This window comes from Pimephales promelas, chromosome 22, assembly GCF_988280905.1.
Source record: "Pimephales promelas chromosome 22, fPimPro1.hap1.1, whole genome shotgun sequence".
In the NCBI taxonomy this organism is placed as follows: Eukaryota; Metazoa; Chordata; class Actinopteri; order Cypriniformes; family Leuciscidae; genus Pimephales; species Pimephales promelas.
In genome coordinates this window covers 19249495-19264661 of record NC_142790.1, presented here as the reverse complement: position 1 = coordinate 19264661, position 15167 = coordinate 19249495, and the positions used below count along the sequence as shown (strand labels likewise).

Sequence of the window (15167 nt, the reverse complement as noted above, 5' to 3'; positions counted from 1 at the left end):
AAACACACACACACACACACACAAACGCTGGGCAGTGTACCATGTGAAATGACCTCACTGTCCATGGTGAAACTTTAAGCCTCGGCTCTCCGCAAACACTCATGTGTGCTGCCAAAGCAGGTACGGGCAGCTATAAATGGATCTGAATCAGATCGCGTTACTGCGAATGTTTGCTTGTAAATGACCCGCGATCTGCTGTGAAATGTCCTGCCATTTTACATGTGCATGCACTCTAAGCTTTAGACCCACAGATACTTTAAATGAAACCCATGTGTTTCCCAGCCCTCACAGAGAGAATCCTGACAAGATTACACTGTGAACAAGGATGTGATTTTTGTCAGCATGCCTGTGTGTGTGTCTTAGTCATGTAATAACAATGTACAACTGTTTGTAATCTCTGTTGCGTTGTTTGCTTTTACAGTGTTGTGTTTGTTGTGCTTTTTTGTTGCTTTTTTTGATTTATTCTCTTTCTCCCGTTTTGTCTTTATTTCTTTTTTTGTCTCTCTCTCTCTCTCTCTGTCTGGTCTTATTTTTTAGTGTGATCAGGTTCAGGTCATCCCTATTCCCAGTGTATGTATTATCTTTTTTTTTGGTGCATGCTTATGCATATATTCTCTTTATTGAGAAAAACCTGCCTGGCTTTATTTTTTCCGGAGTGCGTTTCGCACGTTTACTTTATTACATAAAAAAATTAATAAAAAGCAGCATCTTGGAAAACATCTACATATTGTCCATAAATGACTGAGTGATTTAAAACTTGTGCAGTCAATTGATTACATATTTTAATTGAATTAATTACGTGAAGATTATTCAAAGACATTACTTTACTGTGACAAATGCAGTGAATATATACAAAAAGTTGCTTTACAGGTCACAGTTTAATATCATTTAACATTAGCCTATCACTGGCCTACGGTTCAGGGCAATACATTTTGCAATGACAATAAAAAAATAGGACAAAAGGAAAAATATTAACCGTTAATATCAAAACATCATAGCCTAACATATCACATCAAATCCCCCAAACTGCCCTTTATTATTTCTAATTGTATTTCACTCAAAATATAGAATTTGAACACTACAGTACAGATGAAAATTAGCCAATTTAGCTAAATCCTGGTGCATTTCACATATTTTATGTAGCATTAGCAATGTGTATTGCCCCCGAAACAAACAAATAAATAGGTTACCTAAAAAAGAAAATTCTGTCATCACCTACTTATGTCATTTCAAACCTGTTCTTCTGAAAATTTTCTACAGTTTTTTGTCCATACAGTGAAAGTCAATCAAATGCTAAACAACAGTGATTAGCTTACACTGTAAAAAAAAAAAACGCTTTATCTAATCAATAAAATTGTGGCAACAGATTACAAGCAATATTATTCATTAAATTGAACAAACTAGAATTGAGTAATAATTAATCAAATCATTCCTTAAAATTTAACCATTTAAAATGAGTAAAGTTTACACCAAAAAAATAAACAAAAATATCTGAATAACAGACAGACGTCAAAGATTAATCTAAATTGCCAACATTGAAGACACCTGATGTTAACAAGCAGAATCACTGAAGGAGAAACCTACAACAAACACAGATCAGCATAATGGCGACTTAAATGTAAGTTTTACTCATTTTAAATGGTTTACTTTTAAGGAATTGATTTGAATAATTATTACTCAATTCTAATTTGTTAAATTGAATTAATAATATTGCTTGTAATCTGTTGGCCCAATTTTTTTGATTGTAAAAAAGAATTCGCTTTATCTACTTTTTTCCTGCCATTCAAAACATACTTTTTGGGAAGGACATGAGGGCGAGTAAATGATGACAGAGTTTTCCTTTTGATGCTTTAAATGCATTTCAAAAGCTATTTCATGTTGTTCCTTTATACTGTCATAATATTGCTGACAGTCGAGGACAACAGCAGTCTCAGAAAGTCAAATCCATCCCACACTGCACCTGCTAGAGGAAGAGCGTGTGGAGAGGTTTGCAGATCTGAGCCAGGCCTTCATGCTGAGCCAGAAATAGGGTAGACCCAAATCCTGACACACACTTCACCTACCTCTACCTGCTCAGCAAAAACCCAGCATCCACGCTGAGAACATGCTGGCAGGAGGTTTAATTCTCACAGTAATTGTAATCAAACCATGGGTGTTTTCGAAGATCAGAGCTGGGAATGTCTCACTGCCTGTTTCCAGATCCCTTCCGCTCTCACTGGCTGACAATAATGAGTTTCTTATTTTCAACTGCATGATGTCAAACATCTTCTCATTACACAAGTGTCTCGATTGGGGCAAAGGTTAAGTTTGTAATTTTTGAGAACCACAAACCGGCTGTCATTTTTCACTCAGAGCAAGCGAATAATCATAATGCAAGCAAGTGATGGATTGTAAAGCATTTGAAAGCCATTAAATGAATGCTAGGATTGATTGACACAGCATGAGGCTACAATTATGGTTAAAGCATTAACCATAGAGTTACTGCAATGGTGTAATTGTATGTACTCATGGGACATGCATAAAGTTGACCATGTGTGTGGTCTTGTTTGTGTATCCATGTGGGGACCGAATGTTCCCTCAATGATAGCAAAACCCGAAAAACCTATATATCGTAAATTGTATTTATTAGTATTGGTCGATATTGTATTTAATTGTTAATCTTTAAACAAGAATGATTCATAGCACTGCTAAATGTTATCTTTGAAAAATCTCAAAATAAATATCAAATTTTCAAACTGTAATGTTGCAATGTCAATACACATGATGTGATTAATGGTTGATTAACTTGATTTTAGTTTTTATTGTTTTGTTTTTAATTAATTTACACAAAATTATCGGTCATCGGTCATAACAAAAATAATTATTGGGGAATTCAATCTATGGATTTCTTATAGCTTGCTTCCCTTTTAAAGGGATACTCCACTTTTTTTGGAAATAGGCTCATTTTACCACTACCCCAGAGTTAAACAGTTGAGTTTTACCGTTTTCAAATCCATTCAGCCGATTGTTTTAATATTTAGAAGAATATCAGTAACCAGACAGTTTCTGGTCTCATTGACTTCCAGTAGGAAAAAAATATACTATGGAAGTCAATGAGACCAGAAACTGTCTGGTTACTGATATTCTTCTAAATATAAAAAAAAATCGGCTGAATACATTCGAAAACGGTAAATCCCAACTCTGGGAGAGTGGTAAAATGAGCCTATTTCCAAAAAAAGTGGAGTATCCCTTTAAGAACAGTAGAAGTCAATGGAGACATGATATAAAATGACTGACCATGTTATTAACTGTTCCATAATACTGGAGTAATTATATATAATGATATGAATAATTGATTCAACTTTAATATGATTCGATTTGCGGATAGTTTTTCAAATCTGACGAGGTTTTAATATCGCCAGTGAAAGGTCATGGAGGGCCGTGACTTCTGAAATGCTCATGTGAAGAATATTAGGTAAATTGAATGTGAACGTGCATATGTTATGCATGCATGCGCTGTATATGACTTGGCTTGCATTTTTGGATTTGTGTGTGAGTGTGTTTTGCCTCTCAAGTCCATCTGCCTCCATCAGGTCAGGCTTAGTAAAGGACATCTCTTTCCAGTTACTGGCAGCCCGTCTACAGAGGCAGCTTGTGCTTAGGCAACATGACTTGGCAGTGAAGCCACTTTAATACAAAGCTGTAATCATAGTTTCAAGGTTATCCAAAAGACCCAGATCCCAGTACATCATTTGGGATTGGTATTGGACCTCAACAGAGGAATCTCCTGTGCATGTTGTGTCCCATTGGAGGAGAGACCGTAGCTTTTGATTATAACTCTATGTCTGGCTAATATGATAAGCATGCATCTTTATCCTCTGTTTGCTCTCCTCTCCTTGTATTCATCTGTACCGTATTATTTCCTTCAGCCTCCAGCCAAATACCTCTTGCCTGAGGTCAGCATTAATGATTACGGCAAGAACTGTGTGGTCATTGACCTGGACGAGACCCTTGTGCACAGCTCTTTCAAGGTACTTGTGCATACACACACACACACATAAACAGAAATGTATGTTATATTATGATTTTTTGCCAGGGCTGTGCAAAGATTAGTTGCGATTAATCGCATCCAAAATAAAAGTTTGTGTTTACATAATATATGTGTGTGTGCTGTCTAGAATTATTTTGTATATATAAATACACACACATGCGTGTATATATTTAAGAAATTGTGCTATTCACATGTAAAATATTTATGTATAATATAGATTATGTATTTATATGTACATGCAAATAATTCTTAAATACATGCATGCATATGTATTCATATATATAAAATAATTATACACAGCACGCACACATATATCATGTAAACACAAAATTTTATTTTGGATGTGATTAATCGCAATTAATCTCTGGACAGCCCTAGATTTTTCATATTGCAGTGAATACATGGCATATTGATATAACTGGTGGCTGATCAGTTTTTCTTTAGAAACCATTACCAGCCTCAATATTGGCTGACTTTTGAAAAAATTATGATGACTCTGGCTGTGTTCCCAAATCTAATTAGCTACCTACATATGCAGCATTTTAAGGCATTTTCATTAAAAGTAGGCAACGTCTTTGTTGTTTTTTAACCTTATCCTCCCATACTTGTAGCAAAAATGTCCCATGTGGGTCAAAATGACCCGCAGCCCTAAAATTATGCTTTGGTTTTGTCCAGAAAGCTTATATATTTTGATTTTTATAATATTTTTGATGCAATTATTTTGGTTATTTTTTTATTTTATACTGGATACCTTTTGAAGTACTAGATTTTGGTACTGCATTGTATATGTGTTCAAATATAACTATTCATATATATGAATTCCCATTACAGAGGGATATATATATATATATATATATATCCCTCTGTAATGGGAATTCCGTATGCATGTGGGTGTGTTCTGCATTGGGGATGCTAGCCCTCATACCTTCATTTGTGTGTGTGTGTGTGTGTGTGTGTGTTTGTTCTTATTTTTTTGGCTGATAAAAATAAATTATCTCATTCCATTCATCTTATGGGGGTCAAATTGACCATAAGGGATAGATTTTTTACTTGTTTAGTTATTTTTTACTTTATTTATGTTTGTTCAACTACTCGAATCCAGTATTTTTTTGTGTATATTCCAAGTTCAAGTGGGACAAAAGAGGAGAGGGTGAGCGTTCATATAATGTATGCAAATTATTTAAGAAAATAAATATTTTGTCTTTGCAAAAAAAACTGAACACTTTGAATGTTCAGAAATAATGTTTTACAACATAATGGGAACATAGGCAAAACACCGGTGCCCAAAGCAGACCCAAAAAATCCAAATAGTCTAGTCTTTTTTTATATAAAAGACATTGTGTGGCTATTTGTTACTTGAATGTGCGAGGCTTCCGGTGTCATTCGCTTCCAGTTATTTTAATGCCAATTATTATTATTTTTATGTTAGTGCCAACCATTTACTTCACTGTATTCTTCTAGTTATTTACCTATAGAGGCTAATGAATCTGACGTCTCACACATTCACAGAAAATAGCTTTCCTCTCCTTTGCAAAATAAGGTGGAAGAAAGCTTCCTATGTAGCCACAACACAAGAAGGCAGCTCGCTAGGTTTTGGTACAGAGCTTCCATTTCATTTCTTATTCCTAAATGTAACATGAATAATTTCATGGGATTCACTTCTGCACTGATGTTTTAAGTGGCCAAATGATTTATTTGAGCAACCTAAGACATAATAACATTGGCATTGGCAGTATTTTGAGGTTGCTGGGTTGGATTTTAGGTCCTAAGTGAATAAAATCCTCTTCAGAGACTAAATGTTTGTCTGGTCCCTAGGAAGTACATGCTTCAGGGATCCACCTGCTGAGTGCAGTGACCCACTTCTATGCGTCTTGGTTTTATGCTCCTCTCTCATACACACATATGATCAAATAAACGACTGTGGCCATTTTATTACACACAATCACCCCACATTTACATATGCACACACGTCTAGCTTAATGTCTTCCACGGCTGGATGCATCCCCACTCCCAAGAGAGAAAGACAGTGACAGATACTGAATGTGTTTGCTCAAAGACTAATAACTGTGTTTTGTTAAAGCAAAGCCTGTCCTCCTTTAAAATGTCTGCCTGGCAGCTCCTGTTTTCGCTCAGAGAAGAGAGAAAGGCGGCGACTGAGAGAAAGAGGCCCAGAGAAAGGGATGCATGCCTTTGTGCGCGTTCACAACCTCACACACACACGCAAAAACACCCACCCTGACACCAAAACACATACACACATATCACATTAAAAAGGTATGCTCGCAGTTACACAAAAAAAGATTTGACTTTTGATTATTGCTTAGTTTTGCCTCAATGGCTTGTTTTTCTCGGAGAGGTTTTTATTTTGTCTAATGCAATGGTACAATTTTACAATACTGACCAAGTCTGTACTTCATTGCGCTTCTATTTTAATTGTCTTTATTAAATAAATAAATAAATAAATAAATGAACTTGAAATATTTAAGTATTATACATTTAAATATTGTTTCAACATTTTTAATACATGTCTGGAATACTTGATTCTGATTGGTCTGAATATTTTTGTATATGGATCTGTAAACCAATCTCCTACAGTATTGTAGTTTCATATATCATGTAGCACTCTACACTCTGTTTGTTCCCACATAATAAGATAATTTAATCTCAAATCAATATCCAAAGTCAGTGCATTTACTTGTGTGTAAGTAGCCATGCATTAAGTGGGATAATGTACAGCTAGATGGTCATTTTCACAAAATGAAATCATTGAATGTTATTCAAGACCCGTTCTTAATACATTTTATGTTATGAGTTATAAATTGTTTGGTATATATTTTGGTTGAATACTATGTTCAGGTCATTACACAAACCTATTTGACAACAGCATGCAGCAATTACAGTTTTAGACTGCAGTGTAATAATTTGTTAGTAGTCAAGGGACAGTGAGTTCTAGAAGAGAGGTTAATATGTGTAATGTCTTTATATGTGTATTTCAGTATATCCATATTCTAATCTCTCATTCTCTGTAATTAATAGATTATACACTGCACTGTCTGGCAGTTGATACTTTTGTTTAGAGGAGAATAGACGCTTATAATAAAGATTAGAATATAGATTTAGCATTGGAAATAATGTATTCATGATTTCTAATATAGCTAATATATTGTTACAATCCTCATTAGTATAGATCACACACTCCTCCTGCTGGCCATATAATGAACTGATCAGAGTACATCAGTTGACTGTGAAAACCGATCTGAAATCAGTATCGAAAAAATGTAAAATTTAAGTACTGAAAATGGTAAAAAAAAAAAAAAAAAAAAAAGTAAAAAAAGAAATCACTGTATTTCTAGATACAGATTTAGAAACTGTGTCCACTAATAAAGTTAATTTGATCTCATTAAAAAAAATATCTAAACATTCCTAAAATAAGATAAATTTACTTGAAGCAAATTATATATATCAGAGAATTTTACTTTAAGTTTACACTCCCCATTGATGAGTAGTTTGTTTGTTTTTTAAGCATAATCATCAAAATCATTAACAATCTTTAAATATATCATTAAAGCAAGAAATATGCCAATTGGGTAAGAACATTATATTATTTAAATATAAAATAAATAGTTGAAAATGATCAAAAGCATAAATTGATCTTGTTTTGAGGTTTTTCAGAATGTATACATTGTTCTGGAAAAAAAGGCATCTCTAATTAAATTCTGTTGAATTGTGTTTTAAATGAAACTATCCATCTTAATCATGATGTTATGCACACCAGGTCAGAGAGGGGACCGGGATGAGCCTCCTTCTCTGCCGTCCAATCAGTTTTTAACAAGTCCCAGCGAGCAAAAGTTTTCTCTCTTCTCCTCATCTCTCTTTCCCTTTCTCTCTTTGCATTACAAGAACTCAGAGCCTCCCGCTGCGTTTCTTTCATCGTCTCCCTTCGCTCTCCAACACGTCTCCTCGCTCTCCCTACGCTTTCTTTAAAAGTGTATCAAGTCTCTTTTCAAAGAAGCTTGCCATTCCCCGTTCCATGCAGTCAGCTGTCAGAAACACACTCACGCTCATTCACATACACTCTTACTGCTCAAAGAACTGAAAGACTTAACTGCAGGTAGCCTATCTGGGAAGCGATAGATGCCTCCCTCTCTCTCTCTCAGCTGTAACATTCGGTTTCAAGCTGACTCCTAATGTGTGATTTCCTGTTTTGTGCCCGCAGCCTATCAGCAACGCAGACTTTATAGTCCCTGTGGAGATTGACGGAACAGTTCATCAGGTACAAGTGGGTTCAAATGTTGCCTTGGGTAAATGTTCACACTTTGTCGGAATCTGGACTGTTTTCTGGGCTTCAGCATCACTAACCCTCAACGATCGATGTCATGAATTGAAATTAAAGAAATATTCTGGGTTCCATATGAGATGAGATCAATCGTCAGCATTTGTGGGATAATACAAAATAAATCGAATTTTGACTCGTCCTAATCAAGGTTTAAGGTGAGGGACCAATGTTTTGGAGCATTTTGAGACATAAATGTGAAGCTTAGAATTCTATAAAAGCCCTTACAATAATTCTTCTGTTAAAACTGGTGCATGAAGTTTAAAGGTGCATTGCGCAACATTTCATGTTAAAAATAGCCGTTTTTCTAACCCATACATGCTTAAACAATTGCCTGATAGGCTGAATGAGCCCTTCTCTGATCACTGCGATTGCCTCTATAATCCTGTACAGTAAAATAAATAAGAGGGATTCGGGACCGAGTTTGAGACTGACGTCATGCCCTTTTATGCTCACCTATGTCTGGCAGGTTTGTGTATTCGCCGCCATTCTCCGTATCAGCAAAGACAACTGGAGCGACAAAACTTAAGTCAACTTTCAACAAAAGTAGAAGATGGATTCAAAGAGACCGGCCTGTAGTTCGTTCCAAACCCCAACGCAAACTCCGTGCAAGACAAGGAAAATAAAACTTTTGTCTATTGCCAGGCGTTGGAATAAGACGAGAGTCAACATCGGAAAGGCTTTCAACAAATGGAGAGATCTCCGGTCTGCTCTAGGGCTCAAACAGGATCCTATACAAAGTAATAACTTATATTATTCATGAACGTGTTTCCATAATAATACAATCATAATACGGTAAACACATGAAACAGTTCAAGATGGAGATAGATGGAAGCAAAAAACGAAGTTTTCTAGTAGCCCCGTTTTCCCCTTACACGTGTGTAACTTACTCAAATGCCTTTTCTTATGACCGTAACAAAAGATTTGTGCGACTGATGCTCCTTTGGTTATGAGCAGCTCGTGCAAGCGGCGTGTGGTCCATGTGCGTTTGCAGTTTCGCTTGTTGCCAGAGGGGGCATAGTTCTGCAAAAACTCAGAGACTTACGCAATGCATCTTTAAACCATATTTTCTAAAGCCACATACCACATTGAGTTTTCATCACAACAATGTAAAATGTTATATAATTTCACACTTTTTTTTTACATTAAAATTATTGAAAACGGCAGCTGTGGTTGACAAAAATGTTCCATAAAAAATATACACATACCAAATACTAATCTATATGAGTATATATAGAAAGTGCATGGTGTCAAAAACATTAATTCAGCAACATAATATCTAACATAAAACTCTAATGTACATAATTGGTAAGAAAGAACTAAGAAGAAACAATTATTATACAAACCGTCAAATGTGAGCTGTCATTTTTTCACTGAAAATTAAAAAATGTTCAAAAACTGTACATTTATACAACAACAGTATTTTACTGTAAAATTACATTAAAAGTCCCATGAGATCTGTTACTGTTTTTCCACTGTATCCACCTTATTTTTATCTACACATTTGTAACTTGAATGTGTTTGGCTTCTGGTGTCATTCACATTTATGGATTGGCTCTAGTCTAATTCCTTCAATTATAAGTACCTCACACAACCCAGAGTTTTGCTTTTTTATAGAAAAGTTTATTAATTAAGAAATTAATTTTGTGGTAATCAACTTTAAGCCACAAATGCTGTCCTTTTATCTTAACTTTTGCTGAACCCAGAATATTGCTGTAAAAATCAAAACATAAAATCTTAGTGATGACCACACTGTTCTGTGGATTTTCTGCCATATTAAGACATCAGCATTAAGAACTTTTTTCCTCTTTCCGACATATGTCCTCTGAGGCTTTATGTTTTTATTCTGTTTTATTTTAAGTAATATTTGAGAGGCCCCAAAGGGTTCATGCTAAATCACAGTCTGAATCTGCGCTCATTTTCTTTTATCATTCTCCATGAGTCATTGGGTGCGATGTAGTCACCTCAAGGTGACTGAAGTAAACAAATGTCAGTAGTCTGAACAGCCGAAAGCTTAGATTAAACACACTTGAGTGGAGTCTGAATTGTGTTGATGGTAAGTCTGCGTGTGAGTTAATATAGCTCATTTGTTGCTGGAATACATCAGCGAAGTGGCTGATACCTGGTTCAAGTAATCCAGGATAGGCTTTGTGGATCAGGGTCGGCCTGTTCTTGGTTACTTGCACTTGGTTACAGCAACTGATCGACGAGTTCAAGACTGAAAAGCTACGAAGAGGTTCGTTGAAAGTTCAGCGTCAGAATCTCTGCTGTCTATTTCCAGGAATGAGAAGTGATTCGTTTCCATCAGTAATAGCTGTGTATTTGGTTTGTTTGAAGGTCTACGTGCTGAAGAGGCCTCATGTGGATGAGTTTCTGCAGAAAATGGGCGAACTCTTTGAATGTGTTCTCTTTACAGCCAGTTTGGCTAAGGTAAGGCTCTCGAAGGTTTCTTCACTGCATTTAAACCTATGGATCCATTTCTAGTTAATATTTTGTCAATTAGTCAATATTTTACAGACTTTTATTTCAATAAAAGTTGGTGATTTTTCAGTGGCTTTAGCAACATTACGATTGAAATGTGTGCGTATCCCTATGACTCAACAAAGTTAAGAAAAGTTTAACTTTATGCAAATAAGTGATGAAGTTAAGTCAGTGAAGCTGATTTCCTGTGAGATACTCGAGGTGAAACAGAGGACGATAATGTTATTGAGTGTGATTTCACCCTTCTATATGATCTATATACATCTATATAAAAAGCTCTGTGGAAAAATGAGTCATAAAGTTTGTCGGTGGTGAGTTTCATGCATTGTTAATCGTCCATCTGGTTGATATGATGTATAATGCACCTCCGGTATTTATATAAAATGCGTCCTGCAGAACATTCGATTTTAGCAACAAGAAAACTAATTTGTTGTCAAATAGAATGACATCTTTTAACGTTGCTTTATCCCAGTTTTTCGTGTGTGTGTGTGTGTGTGTGTGTGTGTGTGTGTGTATATATATATATATATAGAGAGAGAGAGAGAGAGAGAGAGAGAGAGAGAGAGAGAGAGAGAGAGAGAGAATTTTTTTAATGATTTTTTTTACTGTGTTTTAATTAATCTATTAATTATTGTTGTTATTATTTAAGAATAGCATTCTTTAATACTAACATTCCATTAATCTACAGTATTAGGACACCGTTCAGCTTCAGTTTTAGAATTTATTTTTGGGAACATTTTATTTTACATATGCCACATGTACTTACTGTTGTAATAACAGTGAATTATACATAGTTACATGCAACTAACCGTGAACCAAACCTTACCCCTAATTATATAGAATATGCATGTTGTTAAATAATATTACTCAGTACTTAAAGGAGTAGTTCACCAAAAAATGAAAATTATCCCATAATTTACTCACCCTCAAGCCATCCTAGGTGTATATGACTTTCTTTTTTCAGCCGAAAACAATCAGAGTTATATATATAAAAAAAATAGTTTTTGAAGCTCCATCCATTATCCATCCATCCATCTTTAAACAAATCCACACCACTCCAGTGGAATAATAAATGCCTTCTGAAGTGAAGTGATGGGTTTTAGTAAGAAAAATATCCATATTTAAAACTTAAAGGAGTAGTTCACTTTTAAAAAAACTTTTGCTGATAATTTACTCACCCCCATGTCATCCAAGATGTCTATGTATTTCTTTCTGTAGTCGAAAAGAAATTAAGGTTTTTGATGAAAACATTCCAGGATTTTCTCCATATAAATGGACTTCATTGGGAACCAAACCGTTCAAGGTCCAAAATGAGAGTTTCAGTGCAGCTTCAAAGGGCTTTAAACGGCACCAGGCGATGAATAAGGGTCTTATCTAGCGAAACGATTGGTCATTTCAAAAATAAATAAAAAGTTTACGTTTTATAAGCACAAATGCTCGCCTTGCTCTGTTCTGTGATGAGCATTCGTGACTCTCCTGTTCGAATTCGTTCATCAAAATGAACAAATCTTTTTTCGAGTCATGACTCGAAGGGTCCTAGATAAGAACCTTATTCATCGTCTGGTGTCGTTTAAAGCCCTTTGAAGCTGCACTGAAACTCATTTGGACCTTGAACTGTTTGATTCCCGATGAAGTCCATTATATGGAGAAAATCATGAAATGTTTTCATCAAAAACCTTAATTTCTTTTCAATTTAAGAAAGAAAGATGTGGACATCTTGGATGACATGGGTGTGAGTAAATTATCAGCAAAAGTTTTTTTTTAAAAGTGAACTACTCCTTTAATAAACAATTCTCACCTGGGCGAGGGAGGGGCTTCATAAAGACAGAGCATTATTGGCAGATTGGAAAGAGAGGTGCTGCAGCATTTGACAAATAAAGCGTGAAAACCTATTCTAGTAGACCCCAAAACAAAATAGGTCCCCTTTAAATATTAAAGATAGTGTAATTATATTGTAAATATTATAAATGTTACTGTCCCTGTTTTTGGTCTTGTAGTATGCTGACCCTGTAGCAGACCTGTTGGACCAGTGGGGTGTGTTCAGGGCACGGCTCTTCAGGGAATCCTGTGTGTTCCACCGGGGGAACTACGTCAAAGACCTCAGCCGACTGGGCCGGGAGCTCAACAAAGTCATCATAGTGGACAACTCGCCTGCCTCCTACATCTTCCATCCAGAGAACGCTGTACGTACTGTACCACTGTGAGCCGCACCCGCAGTTGACATGACATTACAGCATCAGAATACACTTCTACTATATAATACAGGCTGCAAGTTGACTCCTAGAAATTATGATGTGTGCGAATGTGCCTTTTATCCCAGAATCATTTTTTTCAGTGGAACTAATGAGGCAGAACCCAGCCGCTGAATCTCTGCACTCCTTTGTCAAAACTTCTCATCAATTATAGAGTGTAGCGAGAGACCTGTGGAGGAAACCGCAGTCAAACAGATCCCACCTCAGTGCCGTCGCCTCCTACACTTGCTCGCATCCGTCCTCTTATCAGATTGGAAGGTGTTATTCTGTATTCAAACTAATGAGCCAAAGGTGCTTATTAAAGCATTTTATATTTGAAGTGGTGGAGACTTCTTCTCAAGACACTGCACACAGTTGGCAAAATTACTTGGTTTGCTTTGTCATGTAATGTATGCCTTTTTCTGCCACTGCTGTCAACAGTACCTCCTGTGCGATAATTCGGAAATCAAATCAAAATCTCCGTATGACTTAGTTAACTGAATCAAGAAAGAACTTCAATATTATAGGGGACAATTTTTGATGAGCTATTGGTTTTTATACTCTATGGCTATATTAAAGAAACGTTAGTCACAAAAACATCACCCCTCATTTGTTTATGCTTCTTTGTTTATTATATTAAATAAACATAGCTATATATAAAATTACATCTAAACGTATTAACGTTTCGTTTCAAAGATGGGAGGACAGTATATTTTGAAGACTCTGTTTTCCTCCGCTTTAAATCTCTCCAACCGGAAACTGAAGAGCAGCCAAATACGGAACTTATGCGTGCATATAGTCTATTGTTATTTTGCATTTGGTTGCATATATATTTTCATTTTTATTCTTCATATTACCTGCATTACACATACCTATCCCATACATTTTGTATTGTGTTTATATACACATTTATATATTTTTATTAGGGCTGTCAGTTAAACGCGTTATTAACGGTGTTAATGCAAACCCATTTTAACGTGTCAATTTTTTATCGCGTAATCTTTTTGGCCTAGCAAACTTTGTAGTTTTTTCACATGGTTTTGCAACAGGATGCGACTTGTGTGGCGCTGTGCTACGAAACGCATTAATTTCAATGGCTTGCGCCGCGCAAGGACGTTTTGTTGCTACGTCGACCAAAACGCAAGCGGATCTAGCTAGACCAGAAACAAAACAACAAGCATGACGCCTCAAACACTTGTTTAGGTGTGAGCCGGCCAAATAGTTGGTTAGCGCTACGTTTTGAGTGGATGACGAGTGTGAGACGCCGGAATAGATGCCAATAATATTCTGAATGGAAAGTGTATTTTTAAAAATTGCCAAATGGTCCCATTGACAAGACCAAAGTGATCAGTGTGTTTTGTCATTGTGAACTGAGCAATTATCGCAGCATGTCCAGTCTGAAATAGCACTTGATGATGGCCAACCACACACACACACACACACACACACACAGCTGATGCAAATTCTCCGCCCCCTTGTCAATATTAGGACCTCATCAGTATTTCTTTCACCCTTTTATTGATTCACAGTTTTACATTGAGAGATTATTTGCGCCAAGTGAGAATATTAGTGTGAAATTGAACACATTATATGTTTATGATGTTTTCAATAAAAAAAACATTTGCACAAAGCAAGCCGATCCACTTTTCCATGTTGATAAGAGCATTAAAATGAGAAAAAATAATGGGACAAAAATAAATCAAGAGACATTTAGAATAGATACAAATTAGCGATTAATTGTGATTAATCGTGAGTTTACTATGACATTAATGTGATTAATCGTGAGTTAACTACGACATTAATGTGATTAATCGTGAGTTAACTATGACATTAATGTGATTAATCGTGAGTTAACTATGACATTAATGCGATTAATCGTGAGTTAACTATGACATTAATGTGATTATCGTGAGTTAACTATGACATTAATGCGATTTATCGTGAGTTAACTATGACATTAATGCGATTAATCGTGAGTTAACTATGACATTAATGCAATTAATCGTGAGTTAACTATGACATTAATGTGATTAATCGTGAGTTAACTAAGGCATTAATGCGATTAATCCTGAGTTAACTATGACATTAATGC

The 15167-nt window shown here is 35.7% G+C and overlaps 1 protein-coding gene across 2 annotated transcripts in view; it reads left to right on the top strand.

Moving 5' to 3' along the window:
* The window catches only part of ctdspla (CTD small phosphatase like a), a 42103-nt gene that overhangs the window by 20026 nt on the left and 6910 nt on the right, over positions 1 to 15167 (top strand). Inside the window, exons 3-7 of one of the 2 annotated variants that reach the window (XM_089125468.1) lie at positions 538 to 570; positions 3909 to 4010; positions 8247 to 8303; positions 10701 to 10793; positions 12842 to 13027. In XM_089125468.1, the coding sequence (XP_088981594.1) occupies positions 538 to 570; positions 3909 to 4010; positions 8247 to 8303; positions 10701 to 10793; positions 12842 to 13027 (471 nt within the window). The remainder of the gene's footprint in view (positions 1 to 537; positions 571 to 3908; positions 4011 to 8246; positions 8304 to 10700; positions 10794 to 12841; positions 13028 to 15167) is intronic. The other variant, XM_089125469.1, reaches the window with a different exon arrangement.